The sequence below is a fragment of the Anas platyrhynchos genome, chromosome 27 (genome assembly GCF_047663525.1).
Source record: "Anas platyrhynchos isolate ZD024472 breed Pekin duck chromosome 27, IASCAAS_PekinDuck_T2T, whole genome shotgun sequence".
Taxonomy (NCBI): Eukaryota; Metazoa; Chordata; class Aves; order Anseriformes; family Anatidae; genus Anas; species Anas platyrhynchos.
This window is the reverse complement of record NC_092613.1, coordinates 6,319,300-6,338,742: the sequence shown is the minus strand read 5'-3', so window position 1 is coordinate 6,338,742 and position 19,443 is coordinate 6,319,300. Positions and strand designations below refer to the sequence as shown.

At 43.8% G+C, this 19,443-nt stretch overlaps 1 protein-coding gene across 6 annotated transcripts in view; it reads right to left on the bottom strand.

The window, feature by feature from the left end:
* Positions 1-243: 243 nt before the first annotated feature.
* IGFN1 (immunoglobulin like and fibronectin type III domain containing 1) overlaps positions 244-19,443 on the bottom strand; it is a 48,980-nt gene continuing 29,780 nt past the window's right edge. For 4 of the 6 annotated variants that reach the window (XM_072028269.1, XM_072028270.1, XM_072028271.1 and 1 more), the window contains 17 exons: positions 19,015-19,189; positions 18,307-18,420; positions 17,533-17,704; positions 16,615-16,887; positions 11,060-15,619; positions 10,744-10,868; positions 9,808-9,949; positions 8,980-9,276; positions 8,061-8,360; positions 7,511-7,684; positions 6,783-6,911; positions 5,988-6,290; positions 5,155-5,243; positions 4,043-4,238; positions 3,242-3,541; positions 2,457-2,783; positions 244-1,136 (listed from right to left, as the gene is read on the bottom strand). In XM_072028269.1, coding sequence (XP_071884370.1) covers positions 1,123-1,136; positions 2,457-2,783; positions 3,242-3,541; positions 4,043-4,238; positions 5,155-5,243; positions 5,988-6,290; positions 6,783-6,911; positions 7,511-7,684; positions 8,061-8,360; positions 8,980-9,276; positions 9,808-9,949; positions 10,744-10,868; positions 11,060-15,619; positions 16,615-16,887; positions 17,533-17,704; positions 18,307-18,420; positions 19,015-19,189 — 7,690 coding nt within the window. In that variant the 3' untranslated portion in view covers positions 244-1,122. The remainder of the gene's footprint in view (positions 1,137-2,456; positions 2,784-3,241; positions 3,542-4,042; positions 4,239-5,154; positions 5,244-5,987; positions 6,291-6,782; positions 6,912-7,510; positions 7,685-8,060; positions 8,361-8,979; positions 9,277-9,807; positions 9,950-10,743; positions 10,869-11,059; positions 15,620-16,614; positions 16,888-17,532; positions 17,705-18,306; positions 18,421-19,014; positions 19,190-19,443) is intronic. The other 2 variants (XM_072028272.1, XM_072028273.1) reach the window with 2 other exon arrangements.

The window sequence follows — 19,443 nt, the reverse complement described above, 5'->3', positions numbered from 1 at the left end:
CTGCATGAGGGCTTGCTTTCTGCCCTAACAGGATCTTTCATCACATACTCGAGGCCATACCCCCCAGCAGTGCCTGCTCTTCCACTTTGGAAGTTAATTCCAGGGAAAGGAGGCACCACGTTGCTGTAGTCCACTGACTCAAACCAGCTCACTCACCAGCTTCTCCTGCTGACTGCCCATGTTCGTTGCCTCCCCTTACCTGAGCATGCAGGGAACTGCCCGGGCTTCTACCAAAATAACCACTCACACGTGGTAGATTTTACTGAACTCTAGTTTAATTTCATGGTTGTCATGTCTGTACAACATTGTACAAAATATAAACAAAAAGAACATTTACGGAGCAGCTACATTTCAAAGGTGACACTAACATGGTAGTTCAGCACTGCTGCATCCTTTTTTATGGCACTTGCTACAATAGCTTTAAGTGCAGCATTGATCTGCTCATATAAATATAATGCGTTCTAGATTTCCATTCATTCTCATCAGTGCATTTTCACTGCCAGTAGCACTACCTTGTGTTAGCCTCATCTGAGAATTTCTCTTGCCTAGATAAAGCTAGTAGACAAATACTCCTCAACTCAGAGGTTAAGGGAAATAACATACATAGCTGCGACTGGTAGTAGAATAATGCACAACTGCTTCTACCAGAAGTAGGAAACCTGCTGAGAGTTAGGTGAAATCCAAAATGAGTGCTCTGGAGTAGAAAGCCACAGGCCAAAAGGCCACCTTCACAGAGAGCTGGTGTCATGAAGTGTTCTTGCAGCAGCCTGACAGTGAGTGCTGTGGCAGAATGGTTTCTCAAATCTGTTTCCCATCCAAAGTTTCACTTTGGCCAATTATATTTCCTCTCATCTTCTGTGTTCCTGAAGCTCTCATCTGTGTTTTAAGGGTCGTAGTGGAAAGCCACAATCATTATGAAAAGATGCAATTCTCTTAAAGCTTTTTTTCCCCCATTTTGACTACGATGCAGCATCATGTTCAAAATGCAACTATTGGATCTGGAAAACACTCAGACTATAATGGACATCTGAAAATAAATATGTAGCCTTTGTACAAAGCCAGTCCTCAATGAAAACCTTCTCATTCACATAGGAGTGCAGAGGAGTTTTCAGGAAGTTCGTGCTACAGGGAGGAATCTGAAAATAAGAGAAAGAGAGAAGTAGAGCAAAATTTTGTCACAGAAGACAACTTGAAAGGTATACTGAAAGGGAAACCTGAAAAGTTACAGGGTCAAGAGGATCAATGTCTGAAAAAGCATTACAGGGATCTAATTAACCTGTTTCTCCATTCATATAGTTCTACTGAGGTGTCTTGAATTGCATTAAAATGAAAATATTTGACTTAAAGTAAAGGATGTTTCATAATGAACCGAGGAAAATGCTAGTGATATTTACCCATAAGTATATTCACCAGATGCTCATCCTCAGCCAGCTACACTCATTCTGCATTCATGCGAGAATCCTCAATGACCCTGTTCAACTTACATCTTACTGCTCTCTGTCTTCTCTTCTCATTGCCTTTGGCCTTCTTCCTTCCTGCTTCACCTAGCATGGCTATTGCACAAATCTTTTATCCTGCACTGCAGAGAAATCTAACCTAGATGTTATCTTATGGTCTGGTTTGGGCTGGGATAAAGTTAAGTTTCTTCACAGTGGCTGGTATGGTGACATGTTTGGGATTTACGAGAAAAATAATGCTGATAACACATCGATGTTTTTGTTGTTGTGAGCAGTGCTTACACTAAGTCAAGGACTGTCCAACGTCTCATATCAACCTGCCAGTGAGGAGGTTGGAGGTGCACAAGAAGCTGGGGTGACACAAAGCCAGAATAGCTGATCCAAACTGGCCAAAGGGATGTTCCATACTATATGTTGTCATGCTCAGCAAGAAAACTGGGGGAGTTGACTGGGGGAGCTGCTGCTGCTGCTCAGGGACTGGCTGGGCATTGGCCAGCAGACTGGGAGCAATTGCATTGTGCATCACTTGTTTTGTATATTCTTTTATTATTACTATTATTATTTTAACCTTTTTTTTTCTATCCAATTAAACTGTCTTTATTTCAACCTGTGAGTTTTACCTTTTTTCTGATTCTCTTCCCCATCCCACTGGTGAAGAGTGAACAAAAACTGTGTGATGCTTTGCTGCCTGCTGGGTTTAACCACATCTTATTAAAGATGGGATTTTTCTTTCTAAAAATTTTTCTCAAGATCAAGCAAGGCCTCTGGGCTCATGTAGAAATCAAGAGTTTTTCATATCTGCCTTCTCACATCTGTTTCAAATGATCACTTAGGTGAACTAAAAATTCTATAAAGCAGGCCAAATGCACACAGTCTCATAGGAGATTGCTCCTGTCAGTAAATAAAGATGTATGACTACCATTTTTAAGGCATCTTGACAGCAATGATATTTGTCTTCAGAATACAGGAGAAAAGAAAAGAAGTATTAAAGATTGTTACCTTTAATAGCGAGGAAGGCTCTGCTGAACACACGGCCCAATTCATTGGCGGCTTCAACCATGTATTCTCCTTCATCAACTTTTGAGACCCCTTGGATCACCAGGGAGCAGACACCAAAGTCATTTGTGCCAAAATAGGCAGGATCACTGGAGAGGTCTCTACTGTCCTTATACCAAGTGATCTTTGGAGGTGGATGGCCTGCAACGGCACAGCTCATACGGCACTCACTCCCAGTAGTCACCACATGAGGCTTCAATGGGACGAGGAATCTCGGGGGCTGGTTTTGATTAACTCCTCTGTATTTCTGTGGTCTGATATGAACTTCAGCTGGTAAAAAAAAACAAACCACAAAGCAACATACAAACTCAGATACTGCTTCATGTTCAGATAGAAGTCAAAGAAATCAAAGGACTTAACACATGCCATTCTGCACTGCAAATATCCAGAGACCCCACACACCTGTGGACTGTAATCGAAGTCAGAAACTTGAGTTTCTGCAAAACTTACGCCTTAGATTTTGCTGGATACTAATTCTGTTACAAATTATCTGTTAATAAGGGCTGGAAGTAAAGGTTCTATCTGGTTTGCAACAATGTCTGTTCAAAAAGGGAGATCCTTCCCTGCCAAACTGGAATTTCTTAGGTTATTTTTATGCACTCTTATTTTGGGCAAATAAATGCTCACAGGAGGAGAGATCTATTTCAACATAGTGTGTTAGAAACAATAACAGGAACAAAGCACAACAACATTGTTACACAGATAGCTATATGTAAAAGCTGTTTTACCCTTTGTTTTTTTAATTCTCCAAGGCTGCACAGTTTCAGATGGACCACTGGATCCCAACTCATTTTTTGCCACAACCCTAAAGTAGTAGTCCCGGCCTGGGATCACTTGGGTGTATGTGAATTTGTTGGTGTAGATCAGGTCACCCACCACGTGCCACACGCCCTTCTGTGATTCACGTTTCAGAACCGTATAGTAGAGATTGCGTTCCCATTTCTCAGATGCTGATGGCTCCCAGGTTACTGTCACTGCATTTGGCACATTCTCTTGCAGTAGAATAGGTCCAGGGTTTTGTGGGATATCTGTCAGATTAAGACAAGTAATATTAAAGACGTAGGGAAACTTCTGCTGCATTAGACCCACAGCCTGTTTATGGACAGAGGGAAGAGATGAGGGTTGGTACACCTAAACCTTTTCACCTCTTAATGATACAGCTTAAAGAGTTGTTCTAGCTATGAATTAAGGTTATACAGCCTGCTACTGACCAAGCTCAGACCATTAAAAAGTGCATGAGCCTCTCTCCCGTGGTTTACACTATTCATCTGCATGACCTTATCTCTTTAAGCAGTCACTCTGGTAGCCAGGTCTAGTCCTAATCAGTAGATTAATCTGTTGGGCAGGCTGGGCCAAGTGATACCACATAGCGGACAGACTGCATCTTCTGGAGAATTGTATTCATTCTCCTGGTGCCTGCATTGCTTAACCACATCAGAGCTCACTGTGCTGAGCTCAGTTCACTACCGACTGTAAATCTGTACACACGCGTATGTACTTATACTTAAATACACATGCTAGCGACTTACCTGTAACTTGAACTTGGAAGCTGAATGTTTCTCTTTTCCCTGACCCATTCTTGAGCTCAATGGTGTAGATGCCGCTGTCAGTCAGCTCAGCTGCTTTAATCAGCAGCTGGGAGGTACCATCTTTGGTGCTTATTGTAGCCCGGTTTGAAAGGAGAAGCCCATCCTTTAACCAGGTCACCTCTGGATCTGGAGATGCCTGTGAAGAATAGTACCAGTTACAGTCCACCTGCTTTGCCTCTAAATTATATCTTTACATCTACAGCTTCATTATTTTGTCCCAAATACTCAAAAGTGTCGCATAGATGTGCAACATACACAAGTACCAGAGATGGATCTAAGAGCCCTGGATACAGAGCTGCTCAAGAGTTCCTCTGCAAGTTTTTCTGTCTATCTCCCGTAAGAACATCATTGTACTAAGGTGCTCAGGAATAGCTATATCAAACAAGGTGTGCTAGGGCAAAAACAGATGACATCAGTAGTTAACATTTTCTACTTTAAAAAATATCTGCTGGTTTTTAAAGGAAAGAAAAATAAAAACATCCTCAAAGTGTAAATTTCTATTCTTCCATCTTTGGTCTCCATACTCCAACCTAGGCTTAACCTGTGTTGTTCCAAGTTTATGTCAAAGCAGACAGGGCTTCTGTAAAAAAGCCTATTTTTCAAGGAATAGGGCTTAAGTCCTGCTGTTTAGTAAGACGGTCACAAGGATGTTGCTACAAGAGCTACCCCAATGCCTTCTGAGGGAGATGAAGGGAAATCGACTTTTTTCGATTCGATTAAAAATCGATTTTTAAGCTAAGTATGACGGATCAGTTCTAGATTGAGATAATACTGAGGAAGTTGGAAGGACAGCATTACAAGTGCTTTATTTGCTGAGGTTACTGAGTAACCACAGACTCATAAACCACTAAGACCAAGCATGACAGCTGAATTCTTGTTGTCGTTTTCCTCATACAGAAAGTATACACAGCACAGGCAGGTTAAAGGATTTGCTGAGTGTCTTGTAAGCAAAATTTCACACCAAGAAAATAATAGCTCAATTTTCATGTCTACTACTGACATACAAAAAAAAAAAAGAGACAGGAGTTTCTGAATTACATTTGAAAACTTACCTCGAAAGGAATATCTACTCGGATAGTATTTCCTGCTTTTATAATCAGGAAATTTTTCACTCTGTCATCTATTAAGAACCTGGGAGAAACTGGAAAAGACAGTGATTGCAACAAAACGCTGTATGTTATGACACAGTCATTGGCTGACAAACTCATATGCATGTGCTAGCCTTTCCAACAGGTAGTCTGCAGGCTGTTGATAAACTCAGTGGGGTACTATCGAAAAAAAGCTCCTTGATTCACTACCAAAGTTTCTTGCTAGCCATTACACCTTTCAAATGTTATTATTGTTTATTTAGCACTATGACTATATGAGAGAGAAGGATGTTAAACTACATTTTCAACAGTGTTTGTATACGTGCGATATCTCAATCATGGATAAATTTGCTCTTTGATACACTTCAACCGATGACATGATGAATCTCTTGTCTAAATTAATAAACTGAAAACTCTACTTCTCAATTAAAAAAATTTACAAACAAACAAACAAAAAATGTCATTGTAACATATGTGGCTTCTGTCTGGTGATCATCACTTCGGCATAGCTCCATGGCGGGGTGTGGGGGGCAAAATGTAAATCCATATAGAAATACAGTTTTGAGGGTTCTTGTATAGTAATAACAGGAGGTAAACACAGTCTATTATACAGTTTTACCTTTAGAATTTCTTGATGAGATAACCAAATAACATTCTAGAAGGGCAATGTAATACTTGTCCCTGTGCTACAGCCTGGGACTTTAAAGAAAATCATCACAGCCACCTACAGATCTTGCCTTCATCTTGTTACCTACAGAACAATCTTGCTCATGCTGAAAGCAGCCCACTAGACTCACCAACAGTGGAATCAGCTTCAATGAAAGCTTCAAGCTCTGCAGCTTCTCCTGGGCCACAGTCATTGAGGGCTCTCACACGTAAGAAGTACAGCTCCTTGTTTTGCAGGCCTTTAACTGTGTAAGTGGTCACATCTATAGGAAGAACATTGCATTTGGTCCAGTCGAGGTTGTTAGAAGACCGTATCTCCACGTCGTAGCCTTTCACATCATTCCCATCTTTTGCTTCGGGTCTCTTCCATGTTAGGGTGACACTAGTGCTGTCAGTGCTGGTCACTGCGAGGTCCCTCACTTGACCTGGAGGTTCTGAAAAGATAAATTTTATTTAAACTATTTTTCTAGTATTCCTGCTACACTTCCCCCCACCCCCCCCAGCTTTTCAGTCACTTCCTGAGATCCCCAATATTCTTGCAGTGCACTAGATAACCCTGTTATCTTGCCTCCATTTTGTCCCAGTTCTTCAAACTTGGATATAGGTGCCTGCTCCAGTGAGCCATGCAGTACAGTCTGCAACGATCCTGAAATGGTCTGCAACCCACCCTGAATCTCTCTCCACACCACATAGCTCCTGCACAGGGCATCTGTCATATCTTAACTGAAACATCACACAGGAAACCCTTCCATTCCTTCCTCATGAAGATAGAGGATTCTCAGCCGTGAAACATTCCCCAATTATTTGATCTTTGTCTTCATATACTTTTACAAAGTGTTTACAAACATCGCCTGTGCAATAACATCCCCAGTCTACATTCAGCTTTACATATTCCCAAGCCAGAAGGATAGCAGCTGTTCACTTACTCGTGGAATCTCGAGCAAAGACAGGTTGTGACGGTGCGCTGATATCTCCTACACCAGAAGCATTGACAGCTGCCACACAAAATTCATACTGCAGACCCTTCTTGAGATCGGTCATTTTCAGCTTCTTATCTGCAGAATGAAAACAAGCATGTTGGCTCGGGTGAGGAGTACCCCAACAAGAAGTGGCAAGACAACAATGTTCTACTTTACTGCATCAATGAAAACTACAGATTGCGTAATTCTGAGGAGCCACGTATAAATGTCGTTTCCAGTTCGTTTGCCCTTCCCTATCCTATTGTATACATACTACTGTGATGTGTTCATTGTATTCTCTTTCAAAACAGACTCTGAGAGCTACTAAGTTACAGAAAGAATATCAATTGTATTTCCTCATGATATAAACCTAAACTCTTCTGTACTACCAGGTGAGAGGTCCTAGTCTGCATAGATAGATAATTGATAGCTATAGTCCAAACACATTTAGGAGCTTATTTTTATCTCTTGTGTTTCTTTACCTTCCCTGCATTTCTGAGTTCCTGCCTGCTTAGTTCTTAGCATGAGGATTAAGGACAGTAGTTCTGCACATGAAATTAAGACTTCAGTTCCAGAGATTGAAGAAGAGTTGGAAGGCAGCAACGCTGCAAAGCATGTTACCTTCTGAACCCAGCTGAACTTACGGCTTTTTTCAAGTCTTCCATCTTGTTCCAGGATTTAAGTAAGCTACCTACCTGCTATGGGCACACTGTTGACTGGCACCCAGGTCATGGTACCCTTCTTGCGTTTTTGAACGATGTATCCCACGATTCGGGAGCTACCAGTTCTACGAGGTGTTTTCCAGGAGATTGTGATAGTGTCTTTGCTGACACTGATGATCTCAGGGGGGTCTGGGGCACCAGGTGTAGCTGGAAAGAGAACAGTGTTTCATTATTAGCAGATACACTTTTCTTGCAAAATAAGGAAGTGTTCTGAGTCATTTCTTCTTCCAAGTTTCCCCAATGTATTTATATGGAAGTGCTTTGAAAGCATGACTGAAACCTGAAGTTGTGTATGCTGTTCCCTACAGAAACAGGATCCCACATGGACCTTATTTTCTGAATTTTCTTTTCATGAATGACCTGTGGTCATCACCACTGAGTATTCTGCTCTCAGCCTACAGAGAGAAGCATGTACACTCTTACACAATGGGTCATCTACTTCCATTCTCCCTGCCATGGGCAGGGACACCTCCCACTGGATCAGGTCGTCCAAAGCCCCATCCAACCCAGTGTTATTCCTTACCTTTACTGACAGCCTTTACTTCCTCTGATTCCAGTGCATCGCTGGTTCCCTCTGCATTCACAGCCCTCACCCTGAAGTAGTAGCTCATGTCTCGTTCCACTTTGTTGGTGGTGAAAGTAGTACAGCTCCTGGGGGTTTCTGCAAGAGCTACCCAGTCGCCCTTGCCTACCTCCTGCCTCTCAACAATATAGCTTTGCACTGGTTTGCCCCCATCATCCTTCGGAGGTTTCCACTGAATTGTGATGTCATTTGCAGAGCTTTCTACAATTTTCAAGGGTCCTGCAGGTGGCTGTGGCTTGTCTGAAAAGATGAACACAAGCAGGTTAGCTCCAGATCCAAATGTACTCCTGGGTTTGGAGCAGACATTGTTTCTTGCTCACCAGCTGGGACATTCAGTTTCTGATGGTACTTATGACTAGTTGCAGAATGAGGGCCAAGCACCTGAACTGCCTCTTCAAACATCCACTCCTCTAACTTTTCATAAGGGTGTAGGAAGCTATGCACTTGCTCCATGGGCTGATCGTTCTCGTACAAATTATACCAAGACAGCTCACTTACAAAGCACACCATCAGTTCTGATCTTTCAAAAGAGCAGAGACGTTTATAGTAAAATGGAATTTGGCCTTGATAATCTGATTATAGATTTGCCTGTTGTGTGTAGTCCTATCTTCCAAAATTTCCCAACATTCAAAAGTCAACTGATGAGGCTGTCCAACACCAAACAAGATTTGTGTCGTCTTGTATTAAAGGGGAGGAAACACATCAACAACTTTGGCTTGTATCTTAATTTACTGGAAAATTACATAGCCTTGTTCATCTTGGAATAGCCAATAGTCCTAAATAAGATTGTGACCAGCGTTACTGGTTCCACTTCCTAAGCCTTACAATAAAAGACACTGTAGAAGTTACGGGGTCTTACCTGTTACCTCAACCTTTAGGTCGATATCTAAGATGCCACTGTCATTCTTCAGCCTGACTTTATAATCCCCACGGTCCTTTCTCTCAGTGTTGGAGATGGACAGCATAGTATAGGTGTCTGTTTTATCAAGACGAATCCTTGAGTCATCTGCTAGCTCCATTTTGTCCTTTAGCCATGTTGCTCTGACTGGCAGCCGGCCTTCAAAAGGGATCTTGATCTTTATATTCTCCCCTGCCTTGGCCACAGTAGGCACACTTGTTAAGTTTTTCAGGAGAACTTTGTCAACCTGTGGAGGATCTAAGCAGATAATACAAGCTCATTAAAAAATGCAGTTCAAAGAGGATAAGGCCAACCTTGGAGGGGAGGCCTTCTCTACGTTCATTATTGCTGTATATTTCAAACATATATTCCAAAATATATTTATTTGGTTCTTTGGGGACTTATCCAACCTGAAAAAGCGAAGTTCATGATGCTGCAAACTCATTGACCTTCACATTTATTCTTACACCCAGCACTTCACACACATGCATGCAACTTTGCTGCAGGATAATTTTCACAAAGTATTCATGATATCATACTGTCCTTTTCACTGTAGCAAGTTTTGCGTAGGCAATATATTACACATATAAGAATGAAGAATCCCTTTTGATAAAGCCATATGTGTGCACCCACAATCTTTGAGTTAGTAGTAGAAGCTAGTCATAAAGGCTCCCTAGTTAAACTTTTATGCACCGACCAGTAACAAAAACATTCCTCATATTGCTGGTTATTATTATAAAGTCTCAATAACCAACTATAGGTCCTGAGGAAATGTATTGCATCACTCACCTTCAACAAAAATTGAAGCTTCAGTTTTTATATCTCCAGCTTCAAACCTGTATTTCCCAGCATGAATATCTTCCACTTTGCTAAAAATTAGTTTGTGGACTAGACCTTGCTTTTCAAATATGACTCCCTCCATGCTTGTTAACTACAAGATAAAACACAGGGACCCATGCTTAATAAAAAATAAGAAGACAATCCAAACAGGCAAAATTTTGAAATGTAATTTAAATGATTTATGAATGTCATGTGTTTAATTACAATAACATTCTGGGATTACTTATCTGGTAACTAATTCAACACCATATTCCCCACAAAGGCTTGAATCAAAGACCATTAAATAAATGGTAATTCTAATTTGACTTCTGATCTTAAAACATTATCTCCAAACCTTCATTTTCTATTCTTAATGCTGACACTTTAACCCAGGCTCAAGGATGACATCTTGGAAATCCCACAGTATCATATGGATCCCACAATTTGAACTAGTCTGTTATGATCTTTTGGGATATGGAATGTGATGTCTATACTTGATTTTAAGCACTAATTTGAAAGAGTACTTTCGGTGTTATACCTGCCTGAAGATCATTTGAAGATTTTTTTTTTTTTGCATATTTTTCTCATGCACCAAAGTAAAGAAAAGGGATTCCATTTCAAGTAAAAGACCCATGTCATCTTCACCCGTGGAAAAGAATGGAAAACACAAAGCCTCCTGCTGTCAGCAAGAATGGACATAACTTGCAGCAGGAATGCAAAGAAATCTGTCAGTTTCTGACAGGAAGTTTAGCTTAAACAAGCTCCTGCAGAAGTCTTCTAGGGCCATGCTGAGACCATAGTAAGACCAGCAGAGGGAAAGACACCTCAACGTGCTACTCAATAAGACATAGAGCCAGAGAGCAGAGCACAGATAGCCAAAGAAAAAAGCAGCTACAGGACACTGACCTTTAATCCATCTTTAAACCAGGTTCCTGTCAAATCTTCTTTATTGACAGCACAAGACAGCTCAGCTGGTTCCCCTTTTTGGACCCGGACATCAATTAACTGCTTGTTGACATGACAGCGTGGTGCTAAGTGTCCAGAAAAGAAAATGTTGGAAAGATGCTAATTCTGTCCTACACTGACAGAGAGTAATATACACATCTTATACACCATCTTGTAGCCCTCCTTTGGGCACTCTAGTAGTAGAATCCAGCACTTGCTCTTGTTAGTATCGAAAGGCACAGATCAGCAATACAGAAGTAATCAGTTAAACACATACCTCTCAGATCATCTAGGCGATACTGTCTTCTTTTCTCTGTACTTTCCGTATTCTTCAAGAAGTCATTTGTTTTAACATCAAGGCTGGGTAGCTGCTTTCTCTGGTTTATCGAGGAGGGTCCACCATAAAGGTTTGATGTCTGATCATAACCTGGTGAACCTTGACCGAAAACACCTGGCTTCCTCCCATCACCCAACCTGTCATGAGATTTGCCCCCTGCCCCTCCAACAGCAGAATCTTTGCCATAACGGGAGCCTAACTGTCCTAAACCTCTGTCCTCACCCCTACCATCCCTTTGACCTGATTCTTTGTCGTGGGGTGAGCCTTTGTGTCCTGGCCCTCTGAAATCACCGGCAGTTCCCTTTCCAGCTTCACCTCGTGCAGATTTGCCGGGACGTGAATCAAGCCCATATTCACCACCCATTCCAGCACCTCCCATTCCTTCCGTACCCCAGGCTGAATGTAACTCCTTCCCATCACCTCCCAACCTGCCAACACCACCCCCTCCAGCCCTGCCTCCAGCTGACCCCCCATCCTTCCCATATGCAGACCCAGCACCTAGTATGGCAGAGCCACCAAAACCCCTTCCTTCTGAGGATAAGCCAGCTCCTCCTGCTCCACCTCCATATCCTTGAACACTGCTCAGCCCAGCACCCCGACCCTGGTGTGAACCCATTCCTTCTTCACCTCCAAAAGGAGAACGAGCTACTCCTGCTGCAGCACCACTTGATAGACCATCTTTTCCATAGGAAGATCCAGCCCCCCTTGCACTGGTTATACTACCACCAGCCCCAGCTGGGAGACCATCCTTTCCATAGGGAGACCCTACACCACCAAAACCACCGGCACCAGCACCACCAACACCAGCCCCAGCTCCCATTCCCACTGGAAGGCCATCTTTTCCATATGGAGACCCAGCACCTCCCAAACCACCTACACCAGCACCGCCAACACCAGCCCCAACCCCAGCTGGGAGACCATCCTTACCATAAGGAGAACCAACTCCCCCTGCACCAGCTAAACCAGCACCACCAACACCAGCCCCAGCTGGGAGACCATCCTTTCCATAGGGAGATCCAAGACCTCCCATACCACCTGCACCATCACCACCAATACCAGCCCCAGCTCCAGCTGGGAGACCATCCTTTCCGTAGGGAGACCCAACACCTCCCAAACCACCTGCACCAGCACCAGCACCACCAACACCAACCCCAGCACCACCAACACCAACCCCAGCTGGGAGACCATCCTTTCCATAGGGAGACCCAACACCTCCCAAACCACCCACACCAGCACCACCAATACCAGCCCCAGCTGGGAGACCATCCTTTCCATAGGGAGACCCAACACCTCCGAAACCACCCACACCAGCACCACCAACACCAGCCCCAGCTGGGAGACCATCCTTTCCATAGGGAGACCCAACACCTCCCAGACCACCTGCACCAGCACCACCAGCCCCAGCTCCAGCTGGAAGACCATCCTTACCATAGGGAGAACCAACACCACCCAAACCAGCTGCACCAGCACCACCAATACCAGCCCCAGCTCCAGCTGGGAGACCATCCTTTCCATAGGGAGACCCAACACCTCCCAAACCACCTGCACCAGCACCACCAGCGCCACCAACACCAACCCCAGCTGGGAGACCATCCTTTCCGTAGGGAGATCCAAGACCTCCCATACCACCTGCACCAGCACCACCAATACCAGCCCCAGCTCCAGCTGGGAGACCATCCTTTCCGTAGGGAGACCCAACACCTCCCAAACCACCTGCACCAGCACCACCAACACCAACCCCAGCACCACCAACACCAGCCCCAGCTGGGAGACCATCCTTTCCATAGGGAGATCCAACACCTCCCAAACCACCTACACCAGCCCCACCAACACCAGCCCCAGCTGGGAGACCATCCTTTCCATAGGGAGATCCAACACCTCCCAAACCACCTGCACCAGCACCACCCACTCCAGCTGGGAGACCATCCTTTCCATAGGGAGACCCAACACCTCCCAAACCACCTGCACCAGCCCCACCAACACCAGTCCCAGCTGGGATACCATCCTTACCATAGGGAGAACCAAGACCTGCTGCACCCCCTGCACCAGCTCCACCCACTCCAGCTGGGAGACCATCCTTTCCATAGGGAGACCCAGCACCTCCCAAACCACCTGCACCAGCACCACCAAAACCAGCCCCAGCTGGAAGACCATCCTTTCCATAGGGAGCACCTATACCTGCTGCACCACCTGCACCAGCACCACCAACTCCAGCTGGGAGACCATCCTTTCCATAGGGAGACCCAACACCTCCCAGACCACCTACACCAGCCCCACCAACACCAGCCCCAGTTCCCATTCCCACTGGAAGGCCATCTTTTCCATAAGGAGAGCCAATTCCTCCTGCACCACCAACACCAGCCCCACCAACACCAGCCCCAGCTGGAAGACCATCCTTTCCATAGGGAGACCCAACACCTCCCAAACCACCTACACCAACCCCACCAACACCAGCCCCAGCTGGGAGACCATCCTTACCATAGGGAGAACCATCACCACCTGCACTAGCACCACCAGCCCCAGGTCCCATTCCCACTGGAAGGCCATCCTTTCCATAGGGAGATCCAGCACCTCCAAAACCACCTACGCCAGCACCACCAATACCAGCCCCAGCTCCAGCTGGGAGACCATCCTTTCCGTAGGGAGACCCAACACCTCCCAAACCACCTGCACCAGCACCACCAACACCAACCCCAGCACCACCAACACCAGCCCCAGCTGGAAGACCATCTTTTCCATAGGGTGAACCAACTCCCCCTGCACCAGCTAAACCTGAACCACCAACACCAGCCCCAGCCGGGAGACCATCCTTTCCATAGGGATATCCAGCACCACCAAGACCACCTACACCAGCCCCACCAACACCAGCCCCAGTTCCCATTCCCACTGGAAGGCCATCTTTTCCATAAGGAGAGCCAATTCCTCCTGCACCACCAATACCAAGCCCAGCTGGGAGACCATCCTTTCCGTAGGGAGACCCCACACCACCAAAGCCATCCACACCTGTACCACTGGCACCAGGTCCCATTCCCACTGGAAGGCCATCTTTACCATAAGGAGAGCCAATTCCTCCTGCACCAGCACCACCAACACCAGCCCCAGCTGGGAGACCATCCTTTCCATAGGGAGACCCAGCACCTCCCAAACCACCTGCACCAGCACCACCAATACCAGCCCCAGCTCCAGCTGGGAGACCATCCTTTCCATATGGAGACCCCACACCACCAAAGCCATCTACACCTGCACCACCAATACCAGCCCCAGTTCCCATTCCCATTGGAAGGCCATCTTTTCCATAGGGAGAGCCAACACCTCCAAAACCACCTACACCAGCACCACCAGCCCCAGCTCCATCTGGGAGACCGTCCTTTTGATAGGGTGATCCCATTTGTCTTCCGGCTCCATCAGCTCTAACCCAATTTCCAGCTCCAGCCCCAGGTTCACCTGATTGTCCATGTTTACCATAGAACCCTCCCATTTTACCTGCAGTAGCGTCGTCAACACCTGCCCCAACTGGTAGACCATCTGGACCATAGAGTACCCCCATTTCTCCTGCAGAACTTCCACCTGCACCAGTTCTAGCCCCATCTCCAGCTGGGAGACCACCTGGGCCATACAGCAAGCCAGGTCTTCCTGCCTGACCTAGATGACCACCAGCATCAGCTGCTAAGCCATCCATTCCATACGGAGCCCCTGTTTCTCCTTCTCTTTTTATACCAGCTCCACTCACACCAGCCACAGTAGGCAAACCATCCTTGCTATAGGGGGACCTCATTCCTCCTGCAGTCTCAGTACCGGCGGCATTCTTACCAGATCTAGTCCTACCTAGCTTATCATCCTTACCATACAGGGAATGCTTGTCTCCCACTCTGGTTGAATCAGGATCAAGTCCATCTAACACAGAACTTCCATCAGTAGCACCTAATTTCTTGATACCACCAAAGCCAGCTCTAGAACTATTATCATTTTTGCCATGCCAAGAATCCATACCTTCTGCATCATCCATGTCAACATCAACTGCATCCAACATGCCCTCATCTCTGCCATCCACAGAATACAATTCATCTGCTCCTCCTGTTCTATCACCAGTATTTGCTCTACCTGTCATAGAATCCTGGCTGTGTACAGGCCTTAAACCTTTTTTCCCTCCTAAAATTTTTAGTCTCATGTCATTATCATCATCTGTCATTGATTCTCCATCTCTCTCTGCTTCAGAAAACTGCCCGGGCCCCATTGTTCCATCTCTGTATGTTTTGCGTAGCCCCTCTTTTCCCAGAAATATACGTCCTTCATCAACATCAGAGTAGCCTTGACTGCCTTCTTGGCCATTTCTGTACCAGTCATCTTTTTCTATGCCAGCATCCATCAGATCATCTTTATCGCTAAGATGTTCTCTGCGTTTAGGTTTCTTAGCCCCATCTTTATCTGTCAATGTTTCTTTCCGCCAGCCAGATTTCTCTTTTTCACCTTCTTCATCCTGTCTCTTTTTTCCTTTGGGATCTGTATTGAAGATGCATTGTTTGATTGAAGAAAAAAATTACAGAAAAAGAGAGAAAAAACAACAGTCAATGTCATGTACTACATCAACAAAGAAAATTCATTAGCAAGTTATCGTTTCTTTCTAAGACACAGAAACAGAACACATTTAAATGAATTTAAATTCAGTTAAAAACCTTTTTTTTCCATTGCTACACTTACACATAACTTTACATTTCTTAGTTAAGACAACAATTATTTTTAGCTGAAATATGTTTGTTAACAAACAAAAAAAAAAAGAAAAAAAAAAAAAAGAAGAAGAAATGGGAGATCAGGGCAAACCCAGCATGATAAATCCAATTTAGAGGGACGTAAGTGGTATCTGGGACTTCTAGGTCCCCAGAGGACCACATTAAAAAAATAAATACATCACATGTCTTCATGAACTCTGTCAGGCTTGGTGCCATGACCACGTCCCTGGGGAGCCTGTTCCAGTGCCTGACCACCCTCAGGTGACAAACCTTTTCCTCATATCCAGCCTGAACCTGCTTTAACTGGAAGGCACATTTCCCATCTTTCTCTGAGCTTCTTCTAACCTGTTTAACCCCTACTTTGGAAACAAAATACCATCTAGCAAGATGCCCTCTAAATTCCCTTGATTGTACGCTGCATCCTCATTAAAAACACATGATAGGATATGGAGTATTTTTAGGTAAATGATGGAGAACATACTACTTCATAGTAGTACTATATACTAAGTAATACTACACAGTACATAGTACTTCATAGTCCTCCAACTGCAGAGGAAATAAACAAATAGAGCTTGTCATAACTAATAAAAAAAATTGTCTCATCTGAAGAGAAAAGGAGGTCTAAACAGACCTTCATTTCTACAGATACACTTTAGGAACTTGAGGCTCCACAATTTGTTTCTCAGTGAGAAATAAGACAGTAAGAGGTTTATTATCTTATTTACATGCTTCAGGCCAACGCTATGGGAAAAATATATTGTCACTTACACTCTACAAGAAGATAGGCATTGGAGGAACAGAGTCCAGTGTCGAGTGTGTACATGCCGTTGTCAGAGGCCTCAACATCCTTGATAACAAGCTGATGGGTCAGACCATCAGGGGTTATGGAGATCTGGTGCTTCTCACTTGCCTCAAGGGGGTGGGTTTTATGTAGCCACACAGCATCATAGCAAGGACTGCGTAGGATACACTCAAAGACAGCATTTCCCTTCTCAGGACAACGCACATCACGAAGTGGCTGCTGAAATCTCACAGGGATGGCTGGAATGGAAAAAAAAGAAAAAAGAGAAAACACAAATCAAAGGCTACAGAAAAGAAATAGAGTTATTTCTGTCTTCTCAGAAAAAACTTGCTGCAGCTGAAGGAAGAAAGACAAGAACTTGCCATGCCTGTGAACACTACTTCAGGCAGAAAAAAAAATAGACTAAGACATGCTCCTGTGCCCACTTCTACAGTATAAAGGGTCAGATTTTTGTCTTTATTATCTTAGTGTAAGCATTTATACTACCCATCACTGTGATGTGCTGGTAATTTGTAGTCATTAATGTGTTTCAGCATCCTGATACTAGTATTGAGGTTGACGGTTGTTATGCTGAGCTTACAAAAATAAACTGCAGCATAGGGTAAGTTAAGGAATTTGTCAACTGCCATCAAGAAGTCCAAAGGGTACTTGAACTAGTCCAATTCCTTTGGACAACAAATACAAAATCCATACCACATAATCACCCTCCAAATGTTTTTCACCTTTGTCATAAGGAGCAAACCATTATTAAGCAACACAAAAAGGTTTTCTGTTGTCATCAGCTTTGACTGCTGAGCTTTGCATATGCTCCTACATTAAACTTTCCAGCAAAAATAATTTCTTGATACAGCTGCAGATCACATACATCTAACCAAAATCCTTACATTCAGCATCCAATTCAGTTGAGAAAACAGGTACATCTTCCACTCTGACTTGATATACGCCTGCATCTTCTGGCTGCACATCGTTGACAATGAAATTATACCTTTTCCCAATCCGCCTCAGGTAGTGCTTTCTGTATTCATCCCCTGTTCCATATCTGAGCCTCTCACCATCCTAGGAAGAGTAACAACATATTCTTAAAGACAACACACAACTAGCACAAGGCATTTCAAATAAATCAGGCCAAACTTTTGCTATTGATATCAATGAGTGGCAAGAGAGAAGTCTGCGATTTTACTGAAATGTATCTTCCAGTGGAACATCCACAACTCTGGTCACATGAGGATCACAGCAAGACAACTACGTAAATGGATGGGATGTTTTACTTCCTTGATATCTTCTATTGAAGAAGTGAATTAGAATCGAATATAACACTCGAATTAGATCAGTCTTTCTGATATGAGACTGCAGGATTTCTGCAACCTGAAAGACATTGCTAGAATTTACTCTTATCTGAAGAGCCCTTGAAGTAAAAAGGATGTCCGTAACTGAGAAATGTTCCCACTGTACTTGGATCTATAAATCCCGAGTGATATTCATCACCAAAGATTACCTGGACCCCCACACCAATACTTTTCCCTAATCAGTCAATGATTCTGTGATGGACAGACTATTTTAAGATGCGTATTTGCTCTCAGATGCTGTCCAGTGGATCAAGCATTTAATGCAGACAACTACGGTGATTTACGACCTGGGCAATTCATCTTAAGCCTTACCTTAAGCACATAAATTTTGCTGTTACTATTTTTCAGGTCCATCTCTAGGCTAAATGTAGCAGTTCCATCCTTGTTGACCTTGATATGTTCCATATTTTTGATACTGTGAATTAACTGCAAAGAAAGATACAAGAACTTGGTAGATGGTACAGCTGCCAAGACAGAAGTCCTTAAGCTGTTGAACAAATGTGAAACCTACCTTAAATCTGCACAGAAAAGAGCTACTTCTAACTTTTTGTATACAAGAAGCACCTGTAAATGTCCAGAGGTTCTTCTGGTGGGCAAATTGTGTTGTATATGCTTCGCCCTGGTCATTCATATGCTACACAACCTCTACCTGTCAAGGTTTCTACATACTCTGTATGCAACACGCAATTTTGACTCTCAGGCATATAACTCTTCAATGTTCTTATCACAGACAACTGAATACAGAATTTAGCTCTGTGGTTCAATAAAAGGATTATCCTAAGTTCACTATCCCCTAAAATTTATGAAGTCAACCTCAAAAAAGTAGATAGCTTTTTCATCTGCATCAATATAGACATAGGACTATAAAACACGTCACAAATTGTTGCCTGTCATACAATAAAATTTTCATCTGTGATGCAGTTTAGGAAGGTTTAGCCCATTTTCAGAAGCTACTGAGGAACTGTAGGACTTGGCACCTTGTTAAAAATCAGTGCATTCAGTGTTTTCAGTTTATCCTACCTCTCCTTGTTCACTCTCTGCATCCCTTCTCATCTCCTGAAGCTTTCTCAGCATGCCACGGAAGTCAGAAATTCCATACTTAATACAGATTTTCTCATAATCTCTTTTATCTGCATGTAGTAACAGTTGAAAGATTGCTTCTTTGTCGATTGTTTTTTGTTTTGGTGCTGGGGCCCTTAGAAACAGGGGGAAAAAAAATCAAGAATTTTTGAAAGACAACAAGATGTCTTTTTTCTACAATTAATCCTCTTTCAGTTTACTCTCCATCATTTCTGTGGCTCACTTCCCTCTATACATATAGACAAGAAAGGATACGACTCTTCTGGCACAGGCTTTCTGTATCTAGACTATCAAATGAAATGGTGTCAGGGGATAGTCTTGCCCTGGGACATATAGAACACTGTAAATTCAGTACTCTGGATAATTACT